Raw genomic sequence first — 17480 nt, 5'->3', positions numbered from 1 at the left:
TATCTGAATAGTGAATCCAAGTAATATATTGAATGTTAATTGCCCAGTAATACATTCTAAAATTTTGCAAAGCTATACCACCATCCTTTTTTAATTTCTTCAGTAAGGGTTTACTCAATCTAGGATTTTTATTGTTCCAAATATAAGACAAGATTATAGAATCTATTCTGTCAAAGAACTTTTTAGGAACAAAGGAAGGAACAGCCTGAAATATATATAAGAATTTTGGTAAAACTATCATTTTAATAGCATTAATTCAACCTATTAATGATAATGACATAGGTGACCATTTAGAAAGCATTTGTTTGGTATATTCAATTAGGGGAAAAAAATTCTATTTATAGAGGTCCTTAAAATTTTTAGTAACTTTAATACCAAGATAGGTAAAGTAATTTTTAGCAATACTAAAAGGTACTTGATAATTTGGATCCGAGTAATTACTAATAGGAAATAACTCACTTTTATGTAAATTTAATTTATACCCAGAAAAACTACTGAATTCAGAAAGTATAAATAACATAGAAGGAATAGATTTTCTAGGATCTGAAATATAAACTAACAGGTCATCTGCATATAACCAAACCTTATATATTTTGTCCCCTCTCTTAATACCCTGAACAGCATTAGAATTAACCACTTCCATCAGGACTCTGGAGGTGCTGTCCGGTCTGCACTCCACACTATCAGGTTGTAGAGCCATTGAAGTCACTGACCAGAACAACCAGCTGTGACACCGTCAGCAGCCGGGCGGGGGGGGAGATGCTTGATAGCCGCCAGCCGCTCGCTGAGGTGTACACATTGATGAGCTGGCGTAGAGGGTTTCAGTGCATTTCATCTGCCACGAGGAGGCACACGTCAACCTCCTCTCCGACTTGGGTGATTAGAGAAGTTGCTTCCTTGTAGCAGGGTCCCGAGGCTGGAAGCTCGACAATCATTGTCCACTGACCACACAGAAAAAACCATGGGGCCCTCATTGAGACCTCCTCCAGTAGTTGTGGAGGTCTGATAGTCCGTACTGAGGGTGATCCTCCCCTGGGTAGGGTGATGCTGGTGGGGGTGGGGGTGGGGAGGGGGGTATTGTTGGTCACTCCTCCTCCTCTGACATCCTGCTCTGGTCGATCTGCACTCTCCATCTCTCTGATCTATGACACGTCTGCTCGTGGATTCCCAGAGCTGGGCGGGAGGGGATGGCTCCCATGCTACTGTCAGTGTCCTGGAGCTGGGGGCCAGTGGCCCTGCACAATGCCCTGGTTTTGATTGGGTGCTGTGCTGCTCTCAGTTTTCTGGAGATGGGGGCTTGTGTGCCTCCCCTGGTCTCCAGGGGCTGGGGTTTGGTTAGTAGAATTCCTTCCCCATCCGTAATTGCCTGTTGGCTCCTTTCCATGTTTTCCTCTGCTATTTAATGCCAGTTTCACACGCTTGCTTCATCCTGATGAGAAGAGTTTGCTGGCATCTGTTTACCACCCTTCCCTTTTCTTCCCATTCCTTTGATTCTCATGAGGAAGGTGCCATCCAAAACCCATTGTCTTTTGGATAGCACCTTCCGGGAATTATTCTTGTTCACCCACCACCATTCCTCCTCTTGTCCCTCTGCTCTGCCCTTCTCCATGGACTCCTCCTCGCTGTGGAGGGACAGATGGGAGCTCGAAGGGGGGTGACCCTCCCTGTCTCTGTTTCGGTGAGGGCCATAATCTTTGCGCTGGTAGTGGGCCCACGGCATTTGTCTGGGCACTCAGTGCCAGCTCTCCCTCTTATTGCCGGTGGGCACATGCCAGCACATTTTGCTCAGGCTTTCCGGAGGTGAGCTGCCTCTCCACAGAGGTTGCAGTATTTGTTTTCCTGGCAGTCCGGAGGCCTTTCCATCTGCAGTTCTTGCAAATTACTGCACCGCATTGCCACAACGTGCCCAGACTTGTTGGGAGTTACAGCAGAGCCTGGCCTGACCGGCACACACCACGTAACCACGGTTACCTCCGAGGGTCAGTGGGCAATGGAGCCATTTGAATCCACCCTCAGCTTAGACGTCATCTCGTGCTTACTTGTCAAGTTCCCGAACATATCTTTGATATTCACACAGGTTCCTGCACCCTCGAAGTTCAAAGTACATTTATTATCACAATATGTATACACTGTACAACCTTGAGGTTTGTCCCCTTCCAGGCAGCCACAAAACAAAGAAGCCTCAAAAGAACCCACTAAAAAAGGTCGTCAAACATCAAATGCGCAGAGAGGGGAAGAAACACAAATCCTGCAAACAACAAGAGTAAGCAAGTAGCTTCAGAAGTTTTCTGAAAGACACAAAGCCAAGCATCACTGCAGCTGGAGAAGGCCACAGCCTCTGTCCATCGCAAAGCTGAGTAAACATTGCAAGACTACAGATGTGAGGCCAGGTATCACTGCAGCCTAACAGGCCACAACCTCAGTTCAGCGCAGAGCTGAGTAAGCGTTGTAGAGCAGCGAGCAGAACCAACCCATGCCTTGCCTCTGGCCCAGGCAAGTAACGTGAGGACTTCCACAATGGGCACATGTGGGTTGGACATGTGCAGTGTGATCTCATTTCTTCTGGGGGGGGATGCTGACAAGTAGCTGCGCCTTCAACAGCTGTTGAAAAGCCTGCAGGAACATCTGCCATCTTGCCGCACACTTGAAGGTTATATTGAAAAAAACCTTTGAAGTCTTGGACACAATAGATTTCCTCCACCTCGAACTTGCAGTACTCGAGCAGGATTTTCAGAATGAAATGGTCCCTGTTGAAGGGGTTTCTCTTACTGAGATCCTTCAGTGCCACCCTGACCATGTTTTGGGTCCCAGTTCCTCCAGTCAAGTTGCAGGCAGATGCAGCCAGTGGGTGCTGATTGCTGGAAAGAGGGGTCAGGCTGGTTTCCCAATCCACATGGCGATCCACCCTTATGTCAGTCAGCACGTTAAGCTCTTATCACGATGAGTTCCCCTTCTCTCCTCAATGTCTGCCTCCTCAGCAGTCCACCACCGGTAAAGCACCCTATCTATTGAGCACATCTACACGAAATGCTGTCGCAGGAAAGCAGCATCCATCAGAGACCCCCACCACCCAGGCCATGCTCTCTTCTCGCTGCTGCCACCAGGTAGAAGGTACAGGAGCCTTAGGACTCACACTACAGATTCAAGAACAGTTACCACCCCACAACAATCAAGCTATTGTGTAAAAAGGGATATCTGCACTTGCTTGCCCCATCATTGAAATGTTCCCACAATCAATGATCTCACTTTTAAGGATTCTTTATCACACGTTCTTGTTATTTGTTGCTATTTAATGATATTGATGTTTGCACAGTTTGTTGCCTTCTGCACTCTGGTTGATCTTTCGTTGATCCTGTTACAGTTACTATTCTATAGATTTGCTGAGTATGCCCACACGCAAACAAATCTCAGGGTTGTATATGGTGACATATATGTACTTTAAGAATGAACCGCATCCCAGATCAACAGTGTGCACTTGGGAAAGGAGAGTCAGTGGCATTTGAAAGAATGCACAATCTGTAGGTGCAAATTAGGACTACGGCCAGTGGGATCAAATAGGACGTCAAAGCTGCGTATAATTTAGGTGAATACAAGGTGTATAATGGAATAGATAAAGTATTTGCATACTACAACTCATCTGCCACTGAATACTAGACAGGCAGTGCAGGATATTGTGGAGGTTGTCCATATACAGTACTGTGCTTATGCTGGTTTCTGTGGCGTGAAGCGACTGAGAGTACGAGATAGGATGTCAGTCTATTGCGAGGTTAAACCCCAGCATTTGCTGGTACCCATTTTCAGCCGGGTGGACTGGAGCAGTATGTGGTTAAGTGTCTTGCTCAAGGACACAACGCACTGCCTTGGCCGAGACTCGAACCCATGACCTTCACATCGTGAGCCCAACGCCCTAACCACTTGGCCACGCGCCATGATACTTTTTTTGGGAAGTATTTTATTAAGCAGCATCTTGTAAATTTAAAGGGCTGAAAGAAATGTATGATGGGTATATTACAAACACAACAGTCTGCAGGTGCTGGAACTCCAAAGCAACACACACAGAATGCTGGAGAAACTCAGGAGCTCAGGCAGCATCTATGGAAAAGAGTAAAGATTTTCGGTCGAGACCCTTCTTCAGGATTAGTTGGAAGGTGACAGGTGAAACCGGGTGGGTGGGAAAGTTCAAGGGCTGGAGAAGGAAGAATCGGATAGGAGAGGAGAGTGGACAATAGGTGACCTCATCTTGGCACAAGAGGCGGCCCTGGATCGACTTGTTGGAAAGGGAATGGGAATTGTAATGAAAATATTTGTCCATCTGGAAGTCTGCTTGTAATTTGCAACAGTGTATTCCTATGGGCAGAGAGTGGCGCATTATTACGCAACATAATAATTCTGCAAATCAAAACCATGGAAATGGGACTCACTCAGGTAAACAACTGAGTCAGCATGGACATGTTGGGCCAAATGGCCTCTTTCCATACTGTGTAACACGATGACATTTAGCTCAGTGTCAAGAGGATTATAGAAACTTACATAAATCAGAATTTCCGGATGAATGAAAGGGAGAAGGTGGAGGGGAGTGGAATGGGAAGGAACATGTAGTAATCAGAGTGTGCAGATGGAAGTGACAAGGCCAGTCTCACTGAACAGCGCAACAAGAAACAAGGCACTGGGGAAAAGATCATACAGCGTCAGAGTACTATAACATGGAAACAGGCCCTCCAGTTCATCTAGTGCACATGCTTAGTCCATCTACCTGCTTGTGGACCATAGCTCTCTAAACCTCTCTCAGCCATGTACCTATCCAAATTTCTTTTAAATGTTGAAATTGAATCCACATCCACCAGTTCCACTGGCAGCTCGTTCCACGCTTGCACCACCCTCTGAGTGAAGAAGCTCCCCTCAGGTTCCTTTTAAATATTTCACCTTTCACACTAAACTCATGACCTCCAGTTCTAGTCTCACCCAGACTGAGAGGGATAAGCCTGCCTGCATTTACCAATCTATACTCCGAAGAAGTCTGTATACCTTGAAAAGACCTTTCCTCATTCTGCTGCACAACAGTGAAGAAAGTTCCAACCTATCCATCCTTTCCCATCACCCAGATCCTCAAGTCCCAGGAGCATCCCAATAAACCTTCTCAAGTCCTAGAAACATCCTTGTATATTTTCTCTGCCAACTTTCAAACTTATTGATATCCTTCCTGTAGGTAGGTGTTCAGAACTGCACAAAATACTCCAAATTTGGCCTCACCAACATCTTGTGCAACTTCAACACAACATTCCGACTCATATACCCAGTGTCCCATCATATGGTCAGATCATATAGTCAATGATATCAAAGGCTATAGGGATAACATAGAAACATAGAAAACCTACAGCACAATACAGGCTCTTCAGCCTACAAAGCTGTGCTGAACTTGTCCTTACCTTAGAAATTACGTAGGGTTACCATAGCCCTCTATTTTTCTAAGTTCCATGTACCTATCCAGGAGTCTCTTAAAAGACCCTATCGTATCCACCTCCACAACTGTCACCAGCAGCCCATTCCACGCTGATATCTCCTCTGTACCAACTTCCAAGCACCTTAAACCTGTGCTCTCTCGTGCTAGCCATTTCAGCCCTGAGAAAAAGCCTCTGACTATCCACATGATCAATGCCTCTCATCATCTTATACACCTCTATCAGGTCACCTCTCATCCTCCATCGCTCCAAGGAGAAAAGGCCGAGTTCATTCAACCTATTCTCATAAGGCATGCCCTCTAATCCAGGCAACATCCTTGTAAATCTTCTCTGCACCCTTTCTATGGTTTCCACATCCCTCCTGTAGTGAGGAGACCAGAACTGAGCACAGTACTCCAAGTGGGGTCTGACCAGAGTCCTATATAGCTGTAACATTACTTCTCGGCTCTTAAACTCAATCCCACGGTTGATGAAGGCCAACGCACTGTATGCTTTCTTAACCACAGAGTCAACCTGCACAGCAGCTTTGAGTGTCCTATGGACTTGGACCCCAAGATCCCTCTGATCCTCCACACTGCCAAGAGTCTTACCATTAATACTATATTCTGCCTTCATATTTGACCTACCAAAATGAACCACCTCACGCTTATCTGGGTTGAACTCCAGCTGCCACTTCTCAGCCCAGTTTTGCATCCTATCAATATCCTGTTGTAACCTCTGACAGCCCTCCACACTATCCACAATACCCCAACCTTTGTGTCATCAGCAAATTTACTAACCCATCCCTCCACTTCCTCACCCAGGTCATTTATAAAAATCACAAAGAGAAGGGGTCCCAGAACAGATCCCTGAGGCACACCACTGGTCACTGGCCTCCATGCAGTATATGACCCATCTACAACCAGTCTTTGCCTTCTGTGGGCAAGCCAGTTCTGGATCCACAAAGCAATGTCCCCTTGGGTCCCATGCCTCCTTACTTTCTCAATAAGCCTTGCATGGGGTTCCTTATCAAATGCCTTGCTGAAGTCCATATACATTACATCTACTACTCTATCTCCATCAATGTGCTTAGTCACATCCTCAAAAAAAATCAATCAGGCTAGTAGGGCATGACCTGCCTTTGACAAAGCCATGCTGACTATTCCTAATCATATTAAGCCTCTCCAAATGTTCATAAATCCTTCCTCTCAGGATCTTTTCCATCAACTTACCAACCACTGAAATAAGACTCATTGAAAAAAAATATTTTTTTTCTTTTATTATAGGTCCTTCATCAAGCTTCAATAATAATTAACTTCAGGCCTCTATAAACATTTAGAAAAAATATCCCAATGAACAGTCTGCTTTGTGCAGTTTCCCTTCTAACCAGTTGGTGGTGCTGTTGTGCAAGTTTTTGAAATTCCTTTAAGTTTTTCACTTATTTCAAAGTTCAAAGTAAACTTATTATCAAAGTACATGTAAGTCACCACATACAACCCTGAGATTTGTTTTCTTGCAGACGAACTCAGTAGATCCAATAACCATAATAGAATTACTGAAAGACAAGACAATAGGTGCAGGAGTAGGCCATTCAGCCCTTTGAGCCAGCACCACCATTCACTGTGATCATGAAACATATAAGTATGTTTCCTTTTCCTGCCTTCTCCCCATATCCCTTCACTCCGCTATCTTTAAGAGCTCTGTCTAACTCTTTTTTGAAAGAATCCAGAGAATTGGCCTCCACTGTCTTCTGAGGCAGAGCATTCCACAGAACCACAACCCTCTGTGTGAAAAAGTTTTTCCTCAACTCTGTTCTAAATTGTCTACCCCTTATTCTTAAACTGTGGCCTCTGGTTCTGGACTCCCCCAACATCAGGAACATGTTTCCTGCCTCTAGCGTGTGCAATCCCTTAATAATCTTATGTTTCAATCAGATCCCCTCTCATCCTTCTAAATTCCAGTGTATACAACCCCAGTCACTCCAATCTTTCCAATCCCGCCATCCTGGGAATTAACCTTGTGAACCTATGCTGCACTCTCTCAATAGCTAGAATGTCCTTCCTCAAATTTGGAGACCAAAACTGTACACAATACTCCAGGTGCGGTGTCACCAGGGCCCTATACAACTGCAGAAGGACCTCTTTGCTCCTATACTCGATTCCCCTTGTTATGAAGGCCAGCATGCCATTAGCTTTCTTCACTGTCTGCTGTACCTGCATGCTTGCTTTCAGTGACTGATGAACAAGGATACACTCAACAGGGCAGACAACCAGTCTGCAAAAGACAAACTGTGCAAATACAAATAAAAAAATATTTATGAATGATAAGCATTAAATATTGTGAACATGAGATAAAGAAACCTTGAAAGTGAGTCTATATTAAAATAAAACAGACCAATTAAACGCAACATCAATTTTACAAAAGGAACAAGATCAGACCACTTTAACTGCACATGTTGTGTAAAGGCAAACAACTTATCAGGGTGATTGAATACATTCCCACAAGGAAATATCACCAGGAGCTCTCCCTCGGGGTCAGAAACACTTTGCTTCCACTCTGATCTGAGGTGACTGACGAGACCAATAATATGGGATTTGCAGACTGTTGGGTGGGGATTATGAGAGCGAGTTCCTGCAAATTCATGGAAACTCTTTACTGGGTGTGCCTTTCCTATTATGAGCTGTCATTGGCCAGGAAGTAACACAAGTTGCTGAGGATGTTACGTGTTTTCCAAAGCAGCTTTATGTACATACTGGAATCTGCAACCTCACCTGAATACTCCTGGTAATTTCTTCCCTTGAGAGAGCTCAGAACAGAGTCCATTTCAGGAGCTTGGCATTGGCTATCCAAATGATGCTGCCTTCTCAACAGACCTGGCTGAGTTTAACTAGGATTTCAATACTGGGGACCCAGGGCACTGACATTAGTTTGCTCAGACTTCTGCTGGATTTGGAGGATTTTGCAGGCAACATTGCTGGTCCTCCAGTGCCCTGAAGTGTTGCTGCGAGTTTTCCAAATCTCAGATAGAAGTGAAGGGGCAAGGAGTCACTGCTGCTAGCAGTGTCGAGCTTGTGGTCACACCTTTCTTCAACTGGTCAAAAGACAGACTGGGGACAGCAATGTCCACCTTGCTGGCAGTGGGAGGAACTTGACTCTTCTGATGACATTCTCAATGAAGACTTTAGCCAGAGTGATGAATCTGTAGAATTCTTTACCAGAAGCAGCGGTGGAGGCGAAGTCTTTATGTATAGTTAAGGCAAAGATTGATAGGTTCTTGAATGGACAGGGCATGAAGGGATATGGGGAGAAGGCAGGAGATTGGGGCTGAGAGGAAAATTGGATCAGCCATGATCAAATGCTGGAGCAGACTTGATGGGCCAAATGGCCTAATTTTGCTCCTAAATGTTATTATAAGACTTAAAGCTCAGCTTCTCGGTATATACAAGCCTTGCCTGTATCCTGCAGCTCAATAACAAGAGGTCACCAATGTTGAAGCTTCCACCTGTTCTGTAGATTGGTTCCTCTTTAGCACAAGATGTACTAAATTAGAAGCAAGGTGGATTGAGAAGAGGGTTTCAGTGATGAGACAGCCTTGCTGCACTGGGAGTAGGGCAGTAGACCAACTGATTAGCATCACAGCTGTCATGTTGCATGCAGCAGATGAAGGAAATACATATCTGTGGGCAGCCAAGTCGAAGGATTCTCCTCCTATCCTTGGAACACTCAGCCCATCTGCCTCCAAGTATCCAATTCCATCGGTTCCATCCACCTTCTCCGTACATCCCAGTGACTCATTCTCTCTCACATGCCCATTAGCTCCTATTTGACTTTTTAAAAAAATCATTAACATATAGGGCAACTTACAGTAACCAATTCACCTAAAAGTATGTCTTTTAGATGTGGGTGGAAACCTGAGCACACACAGGAAATCCAAGTGGTCACAGAGGAAACATGCAAACCCAGCAGCTACAACACCCAGGGTCAGAACCGAAGCCAAGTTCCTGGAGCTGAGAAGCAGCAACACTAGCGACTGTGCCACCGTGCCACCCTCGCTGAGAGTCAAAGGCCCTGACCAAGGCCACAGCACCTTTCATTTGTGCTTATTCATAATCTCTGAAAATGCAGCTTGAGTGGTAATGGAAAACTGATTCCTGGAGTTTAAGGCCAGAGACAGAAAGTGCAACTGTCCCTGTTCATTCAACGTCACCATCTCATCACCAGTTGCCAGCGAGCAACAGAACAAGCGGACATGGTCAACTGCAGTTCAAGGCAGTGGTGGCCAACAATGGCATTCTACATGTTATCTTGTTAATTCTCAACTGACCATCAAGATATTGTAGGAGTAAGACCCTGTCATGGTAATACACTGCCAATACTGGCACTCAAGTCATATTATCAACAAAATTAAACAAAACACTTACATTTCTCCAACTATCACCAACACATTCAAACCACGACCTTCTGCAATATTCTGATTGCAATGGCCCTGGAGGGGAGCTGTTTACACAGCCCAGCTGGTTATTGGTTTGCGGAGAGGGGAAAGAGAGCTGGATGTTTTAATAAAAGGAGAGATGAAGCTCAGCCTCTCAGCACATACAATCCCGAGCCTCACCTGCATACTGCAGCTCAATAACCAAGTAATGTAGTTTTGGAGTAGGGGAGTCAAATGCTTACAAAGCAACATCCAGCCACTCTGTCCTAGTGGCAGACTGACCGGACAGGGCTTCTCAGAACCTGTGTCAGGCTATGGTCAGTACAGATACACCAGGCGCAGCAGTGCAAATGCTGGACACACACTTATGGATGAAGGATACCTCGAACCCAAACATGTTGGTGTCAACGTGAAAGTAGTACATTTCCAATATCGGGGAGTCCAAGATCTCAGAATAGAGGTATGTCCCTTTAGAACAAAGATGAGGGGGAAATTTCTTTAGCCAGGTGAATCTGAGGAACTTGAGACCGGTGGCCGTGGAGGCCAGATCATTGGGTATATTTAAGGGAGAGGTTGATAAATTATTGATTAGTCAGGGCGTGAAGGGATACAGGGAGAAGGCAGGAGATTGGGGCTGAGAAGGAAATGGATCAGCCATGATGAAATGATGGGGCAGACGATGGGCCAAATGGCTTAATATCTTATATAAGATATCTTAGATCTTATGCAGCGAGGGAGCATCACCATTCATTCCTGAAATGAGGAAATGTCAAAGAGGCCGATGAAGAATAAGAAATGAAAGAGGTTTATTCACATTTTATATAAACTTTTCCATGCCCCAGAAATATATAGAAGTCATTGTTGAATCAACCTTCGGGAACTGATGCAAACAAGTCCTTTCGCTGATAGTCTCCTGGCTCTCCCTTACACCATCCTGACTTGGAAATGCTGTGCATCACCATCCCTTTATCACAGCAGGTTCCCAATATCCTGGAACTTTCTCCATAAAGACAAGGGGGGCTCATAGTTGAAGGCCCACCATCATCCTCTGATCAACAGATGGGGAAAGGAATTCCTTGCTGGCATTGCTAGCAATACCCACAGTCCAGAGATAAATAAAAGAACATTTTCACTGACACACTTTTTAAACTGAAACACTACTAATTGATTTACTTTAAGGCTACTGGTCAGTTAACCACTGTTCACCTTGAAAGAGAAGGCCCCAATACCTGTACTTCACACCACGGTTCCAGTAAATGAAACCGTCCCGGTTGCTGAGAGCCAAAAATTCTCAGCAACTTAAGAGTTCTGCCTGAAACAGGCTCAGGCGTGGGAAGGGAAATTTCTACCAAGACTTACTCCAGTGCTGGCCTCAAATCTCGCACCCGTAGTGCCTCCAGGATCCTGTTCAACTCCAGAAAGGGTTCCTTCTGACAGAGCTCAATACATATTCCAGATTCCTGGGAAAAGATGGAAAATGAGATTTGCCACAAGTTTAGTACCCAGTGACAGTGTTCAACACATGAGGAAATACAGTATTAAAATTTCTGCATTTTAGAGAAAATATACAAAATAATACAGTATTTGGTATCGAGATCTGTAGTACAATATAAAGATGGATCAGAAAAGGGCAAGTGGCTACGATTGTTGTGGGCTGAATTGGTCTCAACTTCACTGTGCTTTCAGTTCTGGGCACCACACAGCATGTCAATGGTATGGGGGTTCTACATGGGACTTCATATTTATTGGTCATCCTTTACACAGGCTACTGGCCCATTGATTGACTGGCAATTTAGAGCAGTAACAGTGGTAGTCACCATTAAAGTGCTGACAACGAACAAGGGACAAACCATCTTCACTCAGAGTGGGCCAGCAACCAGGGATAGCAGTTTGAGATAACTGATAAGGAAACTAAAATGAAAATGAGGATTAAAAAAGAAAGTTTTTGCCTTCTGAAGTACAGTTTTTGATGGAAATGGCTAGCATTCAATGGAATTGGTTAAATTCTTAGGGGGAAAAGAGGCAAAGTGAATTAAGAGATTGGAAACTGTATCAAAAGACCTAGTACAGACAAGACACCCTGATAGGCCTCATATTGAGGTGTAGGATTCCATTTTTCAATAACAGCACAGGCGGTCCAGTAGTCCTGGAAACAAGTTGCCATGACGATGGATTGCTCTGCTGGCGTACTGTTATTCGGGATCAGCCTACCCTCGCTTTGAGGCCCTGGTAAATCAGTGTCATGGGATCTGGGTGCTGTTGGCAGGGCCATCACTTGCTGTCATTCTTAACTATCCTTGAAAAGCTGGTGGTGAATTACTACAGTCCCCCTGCTGAAGGTAATCCTGCAGTGCTACTGGGGAACAACTTCTGAGCTTTGGACCCGGTGCTAAAGAATCAGGGGTCCATTTCCAAATCAAGGTGATACATGACAAGAGCCATGAGGTAATAATGTTGCACCTCCAAAAACGCTAGACAGACTACTGGTGGGGTACTATGTTCAGGTCTGTGCATCGCACTGAAGGACAGATGTGGAGCTTTAGGGAGGGTGCAGGGGAGATTTACCAGGACGTTGCCTGAATTTTGTATGTCTTTTGCAGAAAAGTTGAGCAAGCTAGGGCTTTCCTCATTGGGATGAAGGAGGCTGAGAGGCAACTTGATACGAGGCGTACACGGTAAGAGGCATAGAAGAGTGGGCTGTCAGTGCCTTTTCCCCAAGGTCCAATGGCTAAAATGAGAGGACATACTTTTAGGGTGATGGAAAGAAAGTATTTGGGGGGGGGGGGGAATGTATGATTACACAGAGAGTGGCAAGTACATAGACCATACTGTCAGAGATGGTGGCAGAGGCAGGCAGTTAGGGCCATTAAAGACACTCTTAGATGAGCCTGCTGTTGAAAGAAGCACATAGGGCTATGTGGGACAGTAGGATTAGATGAATTTTGTCATAGGTTAAAAGGCTGACACAATATTGTGGGCTGAAGGGCCTGTACTGTACAGTTCTATATCTTACAACTCAGGGTAGGAGCTGTCATCCCCACAAACCAGAAACATTTGTTCTTTAGGGTAGAGGTCGCTGGTTTAAAAGGTACTGTTGGAATAGCCTAGGTGAGTAACTAACGCATTTTGCAGACAATATGCACCACCTTCACAGTGCACAAGTGGAAGAGGGATGGAAGTTTAGACTGGGTGAGGCTCACTTTACCCTGATGCTGTCGAACTTGCTGACAGCTGCTGGTGCTGCACTCGTCCAGGCAAATGGAGTGCATCCCTTCAGCCTTGTAGATGGAGAGGTTCTTGATGTCAGGAGGCAAGTCATCAGCCACAGCACCCCTGGACTCCGGCTGGCTCTTAGAGCCACAGCATGTATAAAGCCAGCACAGCTGATGATGAGTGACATGTGTTGGGAAAACATCAAATGTGGTTTAGACTCTCTTGTTGGCATTTTCATTTTTTGGCACTTCTGTAGCACAACTACGCCTTGCCACATAGCCTCAGGTTGCCCACATGCTTACACCACGCAAACATGCCTCCATCGTCAAAAGATCTGCTTCCATCACTACAGCTGAGAAGGTCCTGGCCCTCCACGCTTTTGTTTTCAACAGCTCAAAGTGATTACAAGACAACTTGCCAACATCAGACCTCTCAGAAAATAGCTTCCAAATTTGTGTTACAGTTTTCCTAGCAGTAACCTAAGATAGCACAAGGACTTGCCGACAGTTCCAGCTGCAGTTGCGTAAAGGAAAGATTAATTCGCACGGAATGAGGGCAAACTGGTAAGGTTAGTGCTTGTTGCCCCACCAGTAAATACATCCGAGACTGCAGGTGATGATCCGCCTTTTTTGGAACATTGCAATCTATAGTGCAAAGGTACATTCGACGTGCTGTCCAGAGGGAGTTTGATCCTAAGTAAGCATGGGGTGTAATTTGGAGATTATTCCATTCACTTGTTATCTTTTCCCATCTCAGTGATCAATGCTTAGGAGGTTCTGGTGAAGCATTAGAGAGATATTATTGTGAATCCTGCAGACAGTACAGGGCAGTGGCAATCCACCAGTTTGGGGAAATGGATGTGTGAGAGAATGAATGTTGCAAGAGGTTTTTGGCTGCTCGAGAATGCTGCATTTCTCTCACCCAGGCCAACAGTCAGGATTTCATCACATTATTGGCGTTTGACTAAGATGCTGGAAATGCTTGCATTTCTACAGAGTATTACTTTGAAATCTTTAACATTCCTCTGAATAGTTGCTCCCAAATTTGAAAGAGAACACATCCAGGAAAGATGGCAGCAACATTGGCTGGAGTATGTCCACCCAGATTAGTGCCTGATCAGGGACCAACTGATCCCCGTCTCCTTCCTATCCCTACCACAGATCTCATGTTCTATCAACCTTATGGCTGAACAACCCTCCCCACCGGCGAGCAGGTCAGCTCCTGGTCTTACCTGGCATAGTTCCTCCGCGACATTCAGCAGCCCTTGTCTGTACAAGTGCTCCACCACAGCCTCACTCAAGAACTGCTGCTTTTCATGCAGATCCCAGACACCTTCCACCCCGACTCCACTCACGTCCGTGTCAAAGTTCTGCACAAAAGACAGGATTTTATGAAAGGAACAGGCAAGACAACTCAAGGAAACAACATCTTCTATGTGGCCTTCACTGACTAAAAACTACTGTTTCAAAAGCAACGGAGAGTGAATGAGTGCAGAGTAGGTACCAGAGCTAGCACTGATGTAGCGTACTTGGCCAGGCAACAGCGCAGCCTAATCTGTAAACGCAGCATCATTTTAACTACCCAAGCAAACCATCAACCTGTAGGTAAACTCTTCCAAAATTTGCTTGAGAAAGAATAGCCTACTCTGTTTATTATTTAGAATCAGAGATGCAGCACAGAAACAGGCCTTTTGTCCTAGAGAGGATCAACCACCCCTACATACCAATTCTACATTAATCCATCTTTATTTTAAATATTAGCCCCACAGTTCCATCAATTCCTCCCAGATTCTAATACTCAGCTGGACACCAAACACAGTTTAAAGTGGCTAATTAACCAACTAGCTTTGCACACCAAAGGGACTTGGAATGAAATGGGGGCTCTCACAGGAGACCCACCCAGTCACAGAAAGAATGTGTGTGCTTTGCGTCTCCGCCAGTTCAAGGCAGCAGCTCTACAGCCCCTCTGTGCCATCCCGAATAATATTTCTTTTATGTCGATTAATTCATTATGTCATTTTTTTCAGCTACACAATTTTTGCTTAATTGTTGCTGTTTTCCTCTACCGCCCGCCCCCCCCCACCCTCATCATCATGTGTTGTCTCACTGCTGTTTTACTGGAGCTCCCTGTGCCCATCAGCAGTACCCTAGTGAGTGGTTTCTGATAACTCTAATGGGCAACAGGTGCTAATTGGCAACAACCTACCGCCCGATTTCCTTGTAATCTGCATGTTTGGGCTTTGCTCGGTCCTTCCCCAGATTTTCTTCAAGGAACAGAACTCTGGTCATCTCCCTGAGTGACCATCAGGAAGGTCGGGATTTCTTTTTAACACCTTCTCCATACACCCCACCCACCCAATGGGATCCTCATCCCAGGCCAGTGTTAATACCAGGCCTTTTTGGAAATAGCTGTCAGAAGCCCCAGCTCCCAGCATTGGTGCTACTTTAAATTGCCACATCATTAGCAGCTGTACTTTTGTCATGGAATTCAACAGGGAAGTGTGACCTCCCACAGATTTCCCAACTCACAGGCAGGGCTCCCAGCCCAGGCCCAATCAAACGGACACAAAGGCAGGTAGCCTCACACCAGTCCCAGGAGCAGGGAGGTAGTATACTCAAAGTCCAAAGTAAATTTGTTATCAAAGTACATATCTGTACCTCAGCATAAAAGCCAGGACCAACAGGCTCTGGGACAGCCTCTTCCACCAGGCCATCAGACTGATTAACTCATGCTGATACAATTGTATTTCTATGTTATATTGACTGTCCTGTTGTATGTAGTATTTATCATACATTACTATAAATTGCGCATTTAGACAGAGATGTAACATGAAGATTTTTACTCCTCATGTATATGAACGAGTAAAGTCAATTCAATTCAATGCCACCATATACCATCTTGATTCGTTTTCTTGTGGGCAGTCACAATAGATACAAAGAAACACAGTAGAGTCAATGAAAAATTTGCACACCAAGATGAACAAATAACCAATGTGCAAAAGACAAATTGTGCAAATATAAAAAACAGAAAAATAATAGTAAATAATAAGTAATAAAATACTGAGAATATTAGTTATACAATTCTTGAAAGTGAGTCATTGAATCAGTTCAGTGTTGGGGTGAGTGAAGTTACAGTGTTGACTGTGCAGGCTGACAGTGTTGTTAAGAAGGCACATGGTGTGTTGGCCTTCATAACTGTGGGATTGAGTTCAAGAGCTGTGAGGTAATGTTACAGCAATATAAGACCTTGGTCAGACCCCACTTGGAGTACTGTGTTCAGTTCTGGTCACCTCACTACAGGAAGGCTGTGGATACTATAGAGAGAGTGCAGAAGAGATTTACAAGGATGTTGCCTGGATTGGAGATTGTGCCTTATGAGAATAAGTTGAGTGAACTTGACCTTTTCTCCTTTGAGCAATGGAGGATGAGAGGTGACCTGATAGAGGTGTATAAGATGATGAGGGGCATTGATCGTGTGGATAGTCAGAGGCTTTTTCCCAGGGCTAAAATGGCTAACATAAGGTGACATAGTTTTAAGGCACTTGGAAGTAGGAACAGAGGGGATGCCAGACATGAGTTTTTCCACACAGAGTGGTGGGTGCATGGAACGCACTGCCAGTGACAGTGGTAGAGGTGGATACAATAGGGTTTTTTAAGAGACTCTTAGATAGGTATATGAAGCTTGGAAAAATAGAGGGCTATGTGCTAGGGAAATTCTAGGCAGATTCTGGAGTAGGTTACGTGGTCGGCACAACATTGTGGGCCAAAGGGCCTGTAATGTGCTGTAGATGTCTATGCTCTATGCTTTAAAGTTCTCCACTCTGATAGAAGCCTGATAGTTGAGGATAATGACTAAGAGATAACACTTTCATCAGTGTTAATTCTTTAATTGGCAGACATCCCACCCTGCAAAAACTCATTTCAGGGAGGTCTCAACCTCATAGCAGTCTGTGTCAATGAATTTGTTAATTTTGCAAGACATCAGATGCACAGAGACAGCTGACCTCTGAATTCTGTCTTAATGTGCCATGCTCACAATAGCTGCTGTCTTGGTTGATAAGCAGGCATAGTTTTTTGCTGTTTCTGAATCAGGAAGCATTTTCCTGAACAGCTTGCCTGGGTGCTTACACACCTGGAATGGCAGGTTATGCTCAACGATAAAAGATGTAAAGTACACCTCAGCTCTAGTGACCTCTCTGTCAGACTTTGGTTTTCTGCTGAAAAGAACTGTGAAATACTTGAGCAGCCTTCCCTGCACTTAGCCTCCCTGATATGTTGTGGCCCTAAAATAAATAAAAGCATAAGGTGTATCCTTATTACAGGTGTGCGCCGCTTAACGTCCATTCGGACAACGTCCGATCGCATGTACATCCGTAGTCACATGCACAGGCACAAAGA

General features: G+C 44.8%; 1 protein-coding gene across 1 annotated transcript in view; it reads right to left on the bottom strand.

Moving 5' to 3' along the window:
- rmnd5b (required for meiotic nuclear division 5 homolog B) overlaps window positions 1-17480 on the bottom strand; it is a 52406-nt gene that overhangs the window by 25890 nt on the left and 9036 nt on the right. Inside the window, exons 3-4 of the mRNA XM_063053621.1 lie at window positions 14315-14452; window positions 11230-11330 (exon numbers count right to left, since the gene is read on the bottom strand). Of these exons, the coding sequence (XP_062909691.1) occupies window positions 11230-11330; window positions 14315-14452 (239 nt within the window). The remainder of the gene's footprint in view (window positions 1-11229; window positions 11331-14314; window positions 14453-17480) is intronic.

This window comes from Mobula hypostoma, chromosome 7 (assembly GCF_963921235.1).
Source record: "Mobula hypostoma chromosome 7, sMobHyp1.1, whole genome shotgun sequence".
Classification (NCBI taxonomy): domain Eukaryota; kingdom Metazoa; phylum Chordata; class Chondrichthyes; order Myliobatiformes; family Myliobatidae; genus Mobula; species Mobula hypostoma.
This window is presented reverse-complemented; position numbering and strand designations above follow the sequence as displayed.